Source organism: Martes martes (genome assembly GCF_963455335.1).
Source record: "Martes martes genome assembly, chromosome: 5".
Lineage (NCBI taxonomy): Eukaryota > Metazoa > Chordata > Mammalia > Carnivora > Mustelidae > Martes > Martes martes.
This window is the reverse complement of record NC_137892.1, coordinates 47,797,954-47,813,106: the sequence shown is the minus strand read 5'-3', so window position 1 is coordinate 47,813,106 and position 15,153 is coordinate 47,797,954. Positions and strand designations below refer to the sequence as shown.

Sequence of the window (15,153 nt, the reverse complement as noted above, 5' to 3'; positions counted from 1 at the left end):
AATGAACAGATAAAGAGAAGGGAGTTGGAATCTCCAACATTCAAACACCAGTCAAACAGAGGATGGTCAACAGAGGAGACTGAGAAAGAATGGGCAAGGAGGTAGGAGGAAAATCAGTGAGGTGTTTCATAACAGGAAGGAGTGGTTAACAGGATGGAATGCTGCTAAGGTCAGGTAAGGGAGGAACAGAGAGATGACCAATGAACTTGGCAGAGAGATGACCAATGAAGGAACCTAGTCAGGTGCAATCTCATAAGTGCGGTAGAGACAACCCAACCAGAGTGATATGAGCAGAGGACATGAGGTAAAGAAACAGACACTGCTTTTCAGAAACATCCTTAAACGTAATCTTTCTCTCTTTAGGTGTCCCCTTGAACAAAGATTTTATTGAAATTATGTGTTCACATGTCTGCTGCCTGTTTCTACGAGACAGCACAAGCACTTTCTTGATGAGAGGGACCATCCAGGACTTACTCAGATATGAGTATCTCCACTGTGTAGTTCTATGCCTGGCACATGTCAGATAGAACAAGTGTTTGCTAAATGAATAAATAAGTATTTGGTTATTATAATTCTGACTCCTACCTCTTAATCACTTAAAAATCTTAAGTTTTTTTGCCACTGAGTTTCTACTACATGGATATGTTTTCTGGTCCGCTGAGGCATCATGATTTCTGATAATGGAAATCAAAAGCAATGATATTAAATAAAAGGTATTTTAAAATATGCTAACACTTAAGTTTCCAGGTAAGCATATCTAGATCCTGAAGTATCTCAGTGAATCTTACCAGTAAGTTTAAGCCTGGTTTCACCTTTGAATAAGCTCACTGTCAAGTGGAAATTCCTCAGACAAAATTATCTCTACGGACCATGAACTCAGCACCATTCCTAGTCCATTACAATGTATAACAAAAGCTTTATGTAGTTACATTATTTTTTTTCCCCAATGAAACTAACAACAACAAAAAGAGGAGAATCAAAACACCAAAATAGAAATGGAGATAATTTGGAAGTGAAGACGTTGACTCTTTCAAGGCCTCTAGACTCATTTCAAAATGAGGCTTGAAATGTAAATCCAGGCACTTTTATATAGAGTTACTTAATATTTCAATAATCACTAGGGATGGAAACCACAGAAGGTCTAATCTCCATGTTAGACTCAAATTATATTTTCATATTATCTGTGCTTGATGATGGTCTTAAGTGCAAGTTATAGAAAAGGTTATTAAATAAAGTTTATAAAAATACAAACAAAAAATCCCTACACAAAAGCAAAAATTTCTTTCACTTAATTTTAGCATCCATCCAAATATCACCAATATTCTAAATTTCCATCCAAATGTCAGAGTTAGTAGGAAACATGTCAACAATATAGCACTGTTCTAGTCCAGCCTCAGACCTCCAAATAAACTTCTTAAATATAAAAGCAATCAAATCTAAGTCTCTTGGTCACCAAACAAAAGACTGAACGTTCACTAAAATGGTACCCATCATCTTTATCTCCCCTCTCTCCATCCCACTCTCCCAACTGCCTCTGATTTCTTTTTTTTTTTTTTTAACTAAGAATACCTTTAGTGCTGATGGCTAGAAATCTTAATTCAATCCTATTTCTTTCAAAACCTGCTGAAGTCTATAGATTGTATTCATCTCTAATGTCTCCCACAAGCATCCTAATTTAGACTCCAAGCATCTTTAGCCTGGACCACATACCTCCTCTTAGCTTGTCTACTTCCTTCCAGATTCACCTTATATTCATCATGGAATGCTGGGGTCAGGATAATCCTAAAACACAGCTCAAATCACTTTATATTTCTAATCAGTATCTTCCCAGTGTTGACAGAATAAAATTTAACCTGCTCTAATCTCCCTTTCCTCTCTTAAATCCAATTGACTTCAGGTTAAGTAGAACATGGTATTCCATGGGATTCTCAGACCCAGCCCTAACTTTTCTACAGCTGTCCCTCCCTCTGCTGGAGAGGTAATCTCCCATCCAGTCCTTGCCTGTTAAACTCTTAGAAAATCCTTTAAGATCAGAGGATGTTTTTTAAATGCTCTGACTGTGAGTTCAATTCCAGGTGAGTTCAACTTGACTCATGTTAAGGAGCATATAGGCTAATTAATAAGATTCTCTCTTCTTATATCCTATATTAAACTGCCAGCCATGGAAATACTAGGTTTGGCCTTTACTAGTAAAGTATTAGTGGAGACTCTTAAACCAGTTTTTCTTAAACATTTAACATGGATCTCAAGGGCCATAATGCCACAACAGAAATTATAGATAGGGAGATAAATTGAAAGGAAGGGAGAGAGCAAAAGAAAAGAGCAATTTTCCTTGGTACATTTGTCCTGAGTTATGCTTTTTTTTTTTTTTTCAGCTTCAATTTGGCTGTGGAAATATGGCCATTACTTTACTGTATTCTACTCCAGACCTGCTTCGTTACATTTTTGCATTAAGTCATGGAAAATGCAGTATGGAACTGAGGTACGCAAGACAGTCAAACGTGGGGTTATATACACTATTTTCTTTTATAAAACTTAGCTGATCTTAAATAGAAATGCCCATATCATCACATTTTAGGGACATCTTCTCAAATTCTCCAAATACACTTGGCCCACTGGGCAAATACATGGGCTGGACCCTGGTGCAAGGCTCTTGAGCTGAGCCTCTCTGTAGCCACTGCAAATTGTTAAAAATGACCCAGGATTAGTTCGACTGAAATTCTAATTTTCCTCCCTCTGCTGGCTTTATCACAAATTACTTAGTAAGCACTATGATGAGCACTGCCTTCATGGTTTTTTTGTTTTGTTTTGTTTTGTTTTGTTTTAAAGTGCAAATGGAGCAAATGGAAAGGCTGGATCAAGTGACTGTCTTCCATAAGCTTTCCTATAAATCATTCCAAGAATTCTATGCCCTTTTCCTTTTAAACACTTTTCTTGAACATGTTCCAATCCTTCACATATGTTCTTTCTTTCTCCTTCCAACTTGGGTGCCAAAGTTCCCTGTCTATCTTTTTAGGCAATCTGGCTACTGCTTTTCACTGGGATGGGCACCCTTCTTTGCACTGAGCACCTGATCATTTGATAAAAAGTTTCAAACACTTACTGCAACATGAGGTACAAATTTGACTTTATTTGATAAAAAGCATTTAAAATCAAGTTCAGCCTGAAGAAGGATCTAAGGTAAAAGTCAGTAAGATTAATGTTTTAAAATTAAACCTGACGACATTTAAAACATTCAGGAAAAAGAATCTGACAATGCAGTTCAATTAGCCAACATATAGTATATCATTAATTTTTGATGTAGTGTTCTCTAATTCATTAAGTGAACTTAAAAAAAAAGTATCTGACAATGCAAACCTCTTTGTTTTAGTTAATAAACATGTCCTATGGCAGTGGCAGTGGCAATTCTGTGCTGACAGGTCTGGATGCTTGAGTGATGCCTTAAGAACAGGGTCTTGTGGAAAAAAAAAAAAAGAACAGGGTCTTCTGTATTTTATAAGGCAGATTACTGAACACATACACACATTCTCAAAACTGTTTGAGGACAGGCAGAAAAATGGAGATAAAGAAAAAGTAAGGTAGGAGTCTTTTCTGTACCTTAACCACAATGAATCAAATGCTAAAAAGTTCACCTGATAGACCAGCTGAGAAGTCATCTATCTCATGACCTGTGGAATCAGTGATTTTAAAAGACCAAGTAACACACAAAGGGAGCTATTGTGAAGGACAGTAACTTCGTGGAGATTTATGCTTTGATTGGAAATAATTATATCTGGTATCACTGAGAGAAACTCAGTTCCTTATGCAAAATTAAATATAAGTGTATTTGTACAATTTTTCAAAACACTATCATCTTCCTAGAAGACACTTATTAAAGAAGGAAAATGCATTTAAAGCCAATAATTAGAGTTGAAAAGAGAATGTATTAACAGAATCCTTCTTAAACACATCTGCTTTCTCATCTTTAGGCACAGAGAATGAAAGGACTTGCCCCCAAACATATCAAGGCAAGGTTTTTTTATGTAATAGGTAAACATGGTGATATTATTTGAGCCACCATCTTTGAAACTTTGATCAAACAATTTTTTTTTTTTAAATATGGAACGCTTCACGAATTTGCGTGTCATCCTTGCGCAGGGGCCATGCTAATCTTCTCTGTATCGTTCCAATTTTAGTATATGTGCTGCCGAAGCAAGCACTGATCAAACAATTTTTAAAAAATAAATTAACAGGCTCAGCAATGACAGAATCTGCTAAAATATTTTGGTAAGATTTTTGTTACTAAAAATGTCAGAATAAGCCAGCTACACATTACTGAATTAGCTAAAGTCTATTGTAGAATTTGGGGGTTTTAATTTTAAATACAGTTTTAGGATACATCTGAGAGAAATATATAATTACAGTAATATATGTTCACTTAAAGTATGCAGCACTTATATAGACCATGCAATCACAAACATCAATTTAGAATGAATATAAAGTTGTAACTTTACAAAGTTACAATTTGTAACTTTATTTAGTAACTTTCCTCTCATTTAAAATTATCTATAGTTAACAAAAAAAGTAGCTTTGCAATATATCCTAAATATCTGCATTAGTATGTCTAAATTTACTTTCCATTTAACACTTTTTAATATACAATCAACTTGAAACTGTTTCTATTTTCACACTGAGTGGAAGACAACTTTTAGGAGGTATTTACTCCAACTCTAACTCCTATTCCTGGACTCACAATGCCTCCTCTCTCCCCCAACCCAGTCCCTATTTTGGAAAGTTCTCAAGTTAGCATTTTTCGTTTCTCTAAAAATAGAAAACTTGAATAATGATAGTCAATTAGATTTGATTGTCTTTTCAAACAGTGAGGAATTGTTTCTTTTTTTTTTTTTAAGATTTTATTTATTTATTTGACAGATCATAAGTAGGCAGAGAGGCAGGCAGAGAGAGGAGGAAGCAGGCTCCCTGCTGAGCATAGAGCCTGAAGTGGGGCTTGATCCAAGGACCCTGAGATCATGACCTGAGCCAAACGCAGAGGCTTAACACACTGAGCCACCCAGGCACCCCTGAGGAATTATTTCCAATTAAAGATTCTGTTTCCATGAACCATTAACAATTTCGTGTATTTGTTCAATTCTATCTAAAGAACTTCTGTATTGTGCTTAAATCAAAGTTTAGTAAAATCCCTGAATTTACCTCCCTGAAATCTTAGGTCAAGTGGATTAATTTAGAAGAATAAATCTAGTGGGCAAAGTAATCTGGATAAAAATAGCTTTCTGATGCTTAATTTGGAAACTGTTGAAATTTCTGGCTCTTAGAAGGTCATTAGAAGACGAGAAATAATAGTCATTACCTTGTACAGGCCAAAGCCACTGAGGCCATTTGTCAGGCATCAACCTTCCCATCTGAGCACAGGAATGGTGAAGGCAGTCTTATATGAAAATTAAAGCCATTCTTCCCCAAAGGGGAAGAGGCTTGACCACCAGAAACTTCTTCCCATTTAGCCAACATGTGTCAACATATTTCCAAACAGCTGGTACAATTTCAAGTCATAAGCCCAACTTCTGATAAGGGCCTAAGGTATAAGAGACCAAATAAGTTATCTTCCAAATGGAAGATAAAAGCTCAGACAGATGCCTACTGTTAGCAACTCCCTGATGGGGAAGCCTGGTCTGACCTGAGCCAGGAGGAAGGTCACCGAGAACACATTTGTAGGAGACTTAGCTGAATATACCAGAGTAAGTACAATAAGTACCAATAAGTACCAACAGTGTAGTCACCCAAAAGGTGCCTCATTTGTTTTTCTACAACCTCTTCCCACTTCTTAGCCACCAGAGATTAATATTCTCACCCCAATTCCTGCTTTTGCAAGCCCCTTAAAAAGTATTTTGTAGCTGAAATGACAGTGAGGCCTGGGGTGAGAAGCTGGTTAGGTCCAACTGCAAAGGCCAAGTCAGCTTATTTCTTCCTCTCTTTGCATGCCACTGCTTCTACCATCAGCTTTTCAGGAGAAAAGGAATACCAGGACTAACTCAATCTACCTGGGTCCACACTCAGAAAGAAGGAAGGACTTGGAAAAGTCCTCTCCCTTTTTCTTCTCTGCTTCTGTACAGAATGACCAGACTCATTAATTTGCATGCACAGAGATGGAAAAATGTAGTAATGACATTAGTTGGCAAGAGAAGCAGTTAGTGCAAAAAGCCATGGACTTCAGTACCTTTTGACTATAAAAAGTACAAAGAAAAAAAATCAAGAACCAAGTGGCGGTTTGGGAGAGAATTTTTGATCTCCCGTTTCTTGGAAGATAATGGTTTATAAATGTGAGAACTTCAGGAATCAAAGTACTCCAACCTTAATCCCAAGCATGTCACAGTAAGATCTAGGAGGCAGAATGAAGGTAGAAAAATAAATACTCTTTGTGGGCTCTAGCCCAGAAGCCCATTGAGCACTGGAGGCCTCTGGCACTTCACTCTCCCCCGGCACCATCCCGCTCCTCATTGTGGGTCTCTTCACCCACCTCTTCCCTGCCAAGTGTATAGTGTCTGTCAATTTTGTTGCAGTCAACTGTACAGTATGCCTCTTGTTTCCCCCAGGTGGTTGGTGACCTACTGTCCCCAGAGATAAATCTACGAATCCTCTATGTGTCAGTCTGTCTCTGACGGAAAGCTGGGCTTCTCCTGCTTGTTTCTTCCTCTTCAGTCTGTTTTTCTCTTCACACCCCTGACCTACCTTCTTCGGTGTCATTCCTTCCCACGCCCTCCCTTTGGAACTGGCAAGCTATCTCTCCATCTTGCAGGGCTGAGTTTCTCTCCACCGTCTGCCTCTGTCTTTTTGCTTGTCTATCTGACTCCTCCCATACGGGTCTCCTACTCCATGCCGGTGCTGGTCCCTTCCCTGCAGGTGCATCTATCTGGGAGCAGCCACTGACATATGCAGTTTGCATTTCTTATACCTTCTTACATTATTACTGGGCATACACTGACTTCCCAGCCACAAATGAGACTTTTTCCCTGGGATTTCAGTGTGTAGGAAGGTATTTTTTTCCCCCTGTACATACACTCCGCCCTCCCCTCCTAAGTCTGCGTGTTTTTCACCATACACAATTCTGGTAGGTAACACATGTGCCCTGGACTGTACATTTACACAGCCACTCAATCCTGTGAGTGCCCTCCTGAGCAAGTTCACCTCTGTGAGTCTCTCTTGCTATTTACATCTCTACTCTCATGAGTTCACCTACTTCCCAAGCTGTGTACAACTGTGTGCCTCCCTCTGTGGGTGCCTTTATGTAGGGGGCTTCTCTGAAGACCAGTCTCTCCTCACTCAGCTTCATAAGCTCCCACTGAACCAGGTTTCACACCTTTCTCGGGGCTCTGCTTCCAAATCCGGCTTCCTTCTATGCATTTAAAGTACCTGGCACTAGTGGGAGCTCAACAGATGTTAATTCTGTTCTCCAATTTTATCTGAGTAACTATGTGAGTCTGCGTCTGGGTGTCCTTCTGGCCCTCTATGCCTGTTTCAGTTAACTGAAGGTATGGACTGGACTGGGCTATTTGTCAGTACGTCCTGTAGATTCTACTTAACTCTGACTGTCCCTCCTCTCTGAGTAAATGTTACCCGTCTTTCATATGATATATTCCTCCCTTTTTACATCCACACGCTGCATGTCAGTAAACGGCCTCCCCATGAACCCTGGGTTATGGCGTGTGCTGTCTCCCCACCCCCAACTTTTTAATTTTTTCCCCCCAAAGAAGGGGAAAAAACCCAGCGTTTCTGGGTTTGTACTCCAATTGCGGCATGTGTGCGTCTATATGAGTCTTAGCTGTACTTGAGTTGTCTGTGTGTATACACGGGTGTCTCTTCGGAATGGGGTGCGAGACGGGAGGGGAGGGGGGGCTCTGCCCTGGACGCGGTGTATCTTCCCCCATCCTTACCCTCGATCCATGTCCCTATCTCTGGGAGTCAGCCCGAGACACACAGCGCGTCTTTTGAGTACGAGGAGCCTCCGCGAACCTTTCTCTTGCTCCCGGGTGAGCGCTGGGTGTGTGTGGCTCCCCCGTATACTCTGTTGGTCCCTCTCCGGGAAGGCGAAGCGCCAGTGTTCCCGAATTTCTGGGAGCGCAAGGTGTGCCCCCCTACTTTACGTACACGGAACGTCGTGTCCCAGCCTTCGCGAGTACATGGTGTGCCCCCCCCCCACCCCGCGGTGTACCTGGGTCCCCAAGTCCTTGCGAGTACAACGTGTGTCCTACCGCCAGACGCGGAGCTGCTGTGTCCGAGTCTCTGCGGATCCGCGGTGCCTATGTGTTACCTCCCAAACGCGGATGGCTCATGCCCTCGGTACTCAGCATTCGTTACTGGTACGCTGCACCCGCTCCACCTCCCCCGTCACGGACAGCGTAGTCATCTCAATTTTGTCTCTAGTGCTCCCCTCCCTCCCTGGGACAGAAAACGCCAAGAAACCCGCGGGCGCCGTCGGAAAGTCCCGCAGCGGCGGCGCAGCCCTATTAGGGCTGCGGCTGCCTCGGCCCTGCCGCCAGGGGCCGCCCGCCTGTCCGCCTCCCAACACCCCGGCGCCCGGCCGATCTGGGACGGCAGCGTCAGCAACCCTGCCCGGCCCTGCCCAGCTTAGCCTAGCCGCCGCGGGCGCGGACGGCAGCTGAGGCGAGCCACTGCTCGGTGGCCCCGCGCCGGTTGTCCCGAGCTCCGGGTGGCGCCACCGGGAGGCGACGTGCGCTCTCTCCGTCTCTCAGCCCTGCCGGTTGTCCGGCTGGCCCGCTCACCTTGTGGCTCTGGTAGGTCTCGAGCGCCCGGATCGCCGTCTCGGTGAGCTTCACATGCAGTACGGTGATGTTGTCTTGTCCCAGCCGCCCGCACGACAGCCCGTAGCGCTGCTCCTCACGCAGACCCGCCGCCCCCCCTGCCGCCATCTTAAACTCCCCGGGGTGCCGACGCCGACGCCGCTCGGGCTCTAGCCTCCACTGCGGCCGCGGCTGCTTGGGCTTCTGCAGCCGCCGCCACAGCTACGGCCATCCCGCTGCTGACGTACTGTCATATACTGCGCGCAGCCAGACCTCGGACTGCCACCGCCGCCACCCGCCCCACCCTCTTGTCCCGCGCCCCGCCCCGGCCTCGTCTCATTGGCTTCGTTCTCCTTCGGCACCGCCTTCATTGGACGCCCTCCACTCTCACGGGGGCGGGGCCCAAAGTCGCTGGAGTTTTGCTCCCGGGACGGGACGTCCGAGGTGAGAGGCTGACGTCGAAGTGACGCGCCAATTTAATCACATCTTACGTCACGTTTGGTCGTCTTGGTTCGTCGGCCGCGATTGGTCAGGCTAGCTTGGGGACTCCCTTGCTAAAAGGGTGTCCAGGTTGCCTGGCCGGCTTACCTGGAGTTGGAGCCCCGCCCCTTGGGGGAGAGTAGTGGAGAGTCTCACCACCTCCCCGTGGTCCTTGAAGAGGAGGACCTCCCACCCAAAAGTGTGACCAAGTAAGGACTTCGTTCCCCGACGGTTGCGGAAGCTTGTGGGACCCTTCGTCATTTCACCCTAACCTTGAAATTAGTGAGTCGACCCTAGGCTTTAGGAGTTGGCTGGAACATGGGGGAGCATTTTAAGTACGATGTTATGCCTAAGGCTTACGTGCCTTTGCTGTGGTGGGCATAGTACTATAGGAAATTGAGCTTGTAGGTCTTTTTCATGCCTGGTTCTGATCCTAGGGGAACATATCCTGTCTCTCTGGAGCTTGCCACCGGGAGCATCTCCCTTTCAAAGGACCATTTAAGAGTAGAACTGGGATTGACCTAGATCAAAAGAAACATCCACACCTGTCATTCTTTGGTTCTGTTTGATCTCTGCTCATTTTATTTGACATGGATGTGGGAAAACCTAGCTAGGGCTTAAACTACTGGGGGCTAAGTAGAGGAGATGGGGGTGTGAGGGTGTGAGGGTGTGCGGAGGCCGGGCATACTTTCCATTCCTCGCGATGCTCGGTGTGTAGGCGTGGCTAAAGTAGAGAGCCTAATCAAGAGCCCTCTTCAGGCTGTGTTTGGGTAGACTGACAGGCTTCCTGTCCGGGAGGATGAATTAACAGGGATTCAAAACACCAGATAAAAACAAACCACTGGAAGGATCGAAACCGTAAAAAGGCAGTGTAAAAAATCTACTTAAAAAAATTGAGACGCTTGTTCTTTCCTTCAGATTGAAAACCTTGTTGCGTTTTATAGGCATTCCCTAGAGAAATTGAAAGGCATTTAAGCGGTATTTCCCATCCTTTTATATTGGATAGGGCTGTGATTTTCCCGAAAGATCCAAGTGAAGTTTTTCATGATTCATCCCACCCCCCACGCCCCCTGAATTAATCCCTTCCCCAGCCTAAAGGTTACATTGCCTCTTGATTCAGACCCGCAAGCATTGAATGTGTCTAATATGAATTATAGAACTAATTCTTTCCATAGAGTATGGGTTAAGTGAAAACATCTGTATTAACTGTTGGTTACATCACAGGAGAGCATTTTAAAAATTGACTTAATTTCAATCCACTAGAACTTTCTAGTTGTTAAGACATGTTTAACTAACACTAATTCAGTTTACTAAAGTGTAAATTATCTTGAATTCATTGAATAGAGAATAGATAAATTAAGGAAATCACAAAAAGTAATTTCATACGTAATTATTCTTTTCTCCTGTTTGCTTTAATAGAAAAGGACTGACTGCTGACCACATATCTAAAACCTTAATGTTTTGGGGGGTGGGTGGGGAGGAGTCTGACCAGAACAAGTAGAACCTGTATCTCACTATTTTTCCTGTGAAAGTGGGTAAATTCCCACCCACATATCATGTTGGTCTCCTGTTACTCAGAACCTCTGATGACAGTAAGGGGTGGGAGAAGATCAAGGGTGATTTTCACTGTACTTTTCAAATGTCTGACCTGCAGCATCTTAGTAGTAATTGATTTTCTTTTCTCAGTTGTGGTGGGAAAATTTTTCTCGTGTCCTATTTTAATGGGTAACATCATCTTTCACTGGGCAATAGCTTATTATAGTGACTTATTGTTTGTTTATTTTTTTTTCCTTTTGAGCTTTTCAACTAAGAAAGGAAGCAATGATCATGTACAAAGTAATACAGTAATTTAGTATTTTGTCTCTTCATTGCATAATGCACATTATGCCTGCCTGCATCAGATGGGCAAGTTGTGATGCCCATCTTATCAGGGTAATTATTACCTTATCAGGGTAATTTGTTTGGAGGGGTCTGATGAAAGTTGCTCCTTGGGAAGTTTTCCAGTTTATATATGATACAGTTTATTTTCTGTATTCATTCAGAGTAAATAATTAACAAATAATTATTGGATTCCTATTTAGTGTAAAATGCTGTGGAGAATTTAAAAATTAAACTGTAAAGTTTCTTATTTAAGGAATTTTCTGTTTAAATATGGCTAGTGAACCGATGCACTCCAAGCAAAGCAATTAGAGAATTAGAAAATGCTAGTTTGGGTGGTGGTGGTGATAAGCTCAAAAATTTAAAGGAAGGATGGGACGCCTGGGTGGCTCAGTTGGTTAAGCAGCTGCCTTCGGCTCAGGTCATGATCCCAGGGTCCTGGGATTGAGTCCCACATCGGGCTTCTTGCTCAGCGGGGAGCCTGCTTCTCCCTCTGCCTCTGCCTGCCTCTCTGTCTGCCTGTGCTCACTCTCTCTGACAAATAAATAAATAAAATCTTTAAAAAAAATTTAAAGGAAGGAGAAGTCTGGAAGCTTTGTAGAGGCAGTGGAACTTGAACATCTCTGGAGGGCTGAGTAGATTCTAGATAAGTAGAGATGGTATAGATGGGGAGAGGCCAACTGAAAAATGATCTTAATGATCATTCTGGCTGAACACATTCATTTTATGAGTGAATACACTGAGACATTCATTTAAAAACAACCTGTTTAACCTATTACAACCAGGAGAGGTAGGTTTCAATCAGCTCTTTTAGTCACTATATGCATTAAATATCTCTTTGAAATTAATAACTGAGAAGAAATATGTCTTACATGATAATTCATGATAATCTGGTGCAAGGAAAAGGCAAAATAGAAGTAAACTGATGTAGGGCCTGCTCCATTTATGATAGCTAGTGTAAAAAATGGGCAAAGGACTGTTAATATCAGAGTCTTTGCTGATTTTCAAATTCTGGCCACCCTCATTGCTGGTTGCCGCGTATTTAATGAGTATTTTTCACTTCTCCTTTGGAGCTGAGCTCAATAGTTCAGATGCCTTCAGGGGCTGTGAATACCCAAAATAAATGGAGTGGGCCACAGGGACTGAAGGTGCTGGACTGTGGTAAGCTGGCAGTGTCTAAAGTGTTTAGCAGTTTCCTGGTCCAGCTGATTGTTGCAAGGTGAACATGCAGGGGCCCAATGTGTCCAGTCTTCTATTTTTTAAAGACAGCTGGAAATCACAGATTTTTATGTGAGCTTTCTGATTTTTCCTTTTGGCACCAACCTGAAATTTGCCATAAACATTTTGTGGACATTAAAAAAATTCTTTGGACCTGAGTTAACCCACTGCTTTCTAGTTTTCAGCCTCTGCTTTAGTGACGTCCAGTGCACAAGGCCATTCTGTCTTATACCTGTTGTAGTAGTTTTGTGAGTTTTTTTTAAAGCTACCTGTAAAAAAATTCCTACTAATGTTTCAATGCATTGGCTTCTATTAGGAAAAGAGAACACAGAACCTTATAGAGTTACAGCAGAGGAGCTTTGTGGAAGTTCTTTTTCCATGTGGAAATTCTTCCTTCTTGGAATTCTCTCTTCCTGATGTCTCTTGTCCCCACTGGGTTTGACCTTGTACCATTATACTTCCAGTACCGTACAAAAAATCTCCTCCTTTCCTTAGACACTAATGAAGTGGGAGCTTAATGGTTTTAAATTCACTAAATGTTTATAGAGAATAAAAGTGAAATACATATAAGAAGGACATAAATATTTGTTGCCGAAACACAGATTTTAAGCTAAACAATTACTATATTGCATGTGATTATTTTTTACTCCACTCCATTTAAGTGTAAGAAATACCTCATTGTGTAACTTACTATCATAATTATCATTATTGCCACATCTGGCTCTGAGTTCCCTATCTCACTGTGTGGTGGAACAATAAATCCACAGGTGTTACAAAGGTCCCAGGATATATGGTGAAGACTGTCTGGTTTATGTTCATCACTGCTGGATAATCCATTGAAAGCTCAAGAATTTCCCCTTAGGAACAGTTTGTGATTGGGTGTAATCCAGATGGAAGGAACTGGATGACCTGAATTGAAACTGGGCTTATGTGAAAAACATACTGGTTTTATTTAGATTGTGTATTTGGCAGTGGGGTTGACAGTGGCACTGATGGGGATTATGCAAAGGAGGCTGAAACTCCCTAAGTACTGCTTGGCACAAAACATATATGGTGATAGTCCACATGATTTCCTAGAAGGTATAGCACATCTGGAAACTTCATTGAGACAGGCAGCTTTGGGTACCAGGTCTAGCCTCCCTTTCCGGGTGTGTACTTTATAGGGGAGCTGTAAGGACAGTGGACTTGATTGGCTCTCTTCCTGGAATTGGCAGCCTCTGCCCTTCCTAATCCTGGGGGAAGATATACCAGCTCTAGACTTCCACCTCTGCGCTTTCTTAGTCTCTAAAATCTTTTCTTCCTCTTAGGACAGTCTGATTCTTTTCAAAAATTGTGATGTGGGAGCAAGGAAAGTACCCCCACCCACACTTTGATCTTCCCATCCAGTTCAGATACCTTCTTTACTCTTGGTGTGGAGCTGAGTAGAGAAGGCTAAGTGGGCAGAGTTGTCACTTACTCTTTCAGATGTATCAAAAACACAACTCTGGCTTCCTAAAATGGTGATACTCAGTATTTACTAACACCTCTTTGCCTTTCTTTCCTTCTTTGTTGCTTTCCTTTCCCTCCTTGAAGACCAATGTCAAGAAAGTTGTACATTCTTTAGAAAGGAAAGAGTCAGGTTGAATTCTCCTGTACACCAAGAAAGTTCTCTCCTTCTATACTGATTGAGAAAAATGTTCTGTCCGTAGAATTGCACACTATAGTGACCAAAATGTCCCTTTCTTGCACATAATTATTTTTATAATTATAATATATATAATATATATAATACATATAATAATTATTTTTATGGCTTTTCAGTGCAATGCAAGGCACCCTGAAAGGTGTCAGATAAGCTTTGAGAGGGGGAAGGGTACAAATGGGGACCTCTGTGTTGTTTTGTACTAAAAAAGAACACACGTATATCTGAATAAACTGAGGCGGTAGGAAGACCAGAGGAGACAAAATACCTTTTCAGCTTTCCACTTTTAAACATGCTAATAGTGAGCCAAGTGTCATCAACATTAAGAATGATATTGATAATAATAGTTTCTTCTTAAAAAAAAATTATTTTTAAGTCATCTCTACACCCAACATGGAGCTTAAATTCACAGCCCCGAGATCAAGAGCTGCACTCTTCAATGACTGAGCCAGCCAAGTGCCCCAATAATAACTTATTCCTGATGAAACTTTGTAGCTTAAAAACAACAAAGATACATTGTCTTTTGACTTTTCTTCCTTCTTTGTGAGGTAGCCATTGTTTTGAGGTAACTGAAACTCTCAGAAACTGTGTCTCACCCAGTTGGTAAATGACAGGGCTTGTCCAAATCTAGCACTTCTATCTTTGAACATAGCTCTAATGTCTGAGGAATTATACAATAAAATTAATGAAGAGAAGATGAGGGGGCATCTCGGTGGCTCTGTCTCTTGAGCCTCTGACTCTTGATTTTTATCTCAGATCACAGTCTCAGGGTCATGAGATTGAGTGCCAAACCATGCTCATTTCAGAGTCTGTTTGGGATTCTCTCTCCCTCCCCCTCTGCCTTACCCTCACTCACTCTCTCTCTTTCTAAAATAAATAAATAAAATCTGAAAAACTTAAAAAAATAAAGAGAAAATTATTGGTTCTACCATTTTGAGATGCTTGGGGGTTGGTTTTGTTGTTGATCTTGAAAGTAAGACTAAGTCATTTGCATCTCCCTCCTCCCCCAAAACAAACATCAAACATCCTATTAAATATAAGATGGAAAATAAAATGATCAATTCATCTTTGGTTTATTATAGCTAGCATATTGACTTCACTGAG

At 42.0% G+C, this 15,153-nt stretch overlaps 1 protein-coding gene across 1 annotated transcript in view; it reads right to left on the bottom strand.

Annotated features, from left to right (window-relative positions):
* Positions 1-9,073, bottom strand: part of ELL2 (elongation factor for RNA polymerase II 2) — a 70,837-nt gene extending 61,764 nt beyond the window's left edge. Inside the window, exon 1 of the mRNA XM_080803756.1 lies at positions 8,775-9,073. Within this exon, the coding sequence (XP_080659882.1) occupies positions 8,775-8,921 (147 nt within the window). The 5' untranslated portion in view covers positions 8,922-9,073. The remainder of the gene's footprint in view (positions 1-8,774) is intronic.
* Positions 9,074-15,153: the final 6,080 nt, after the last annotated feature.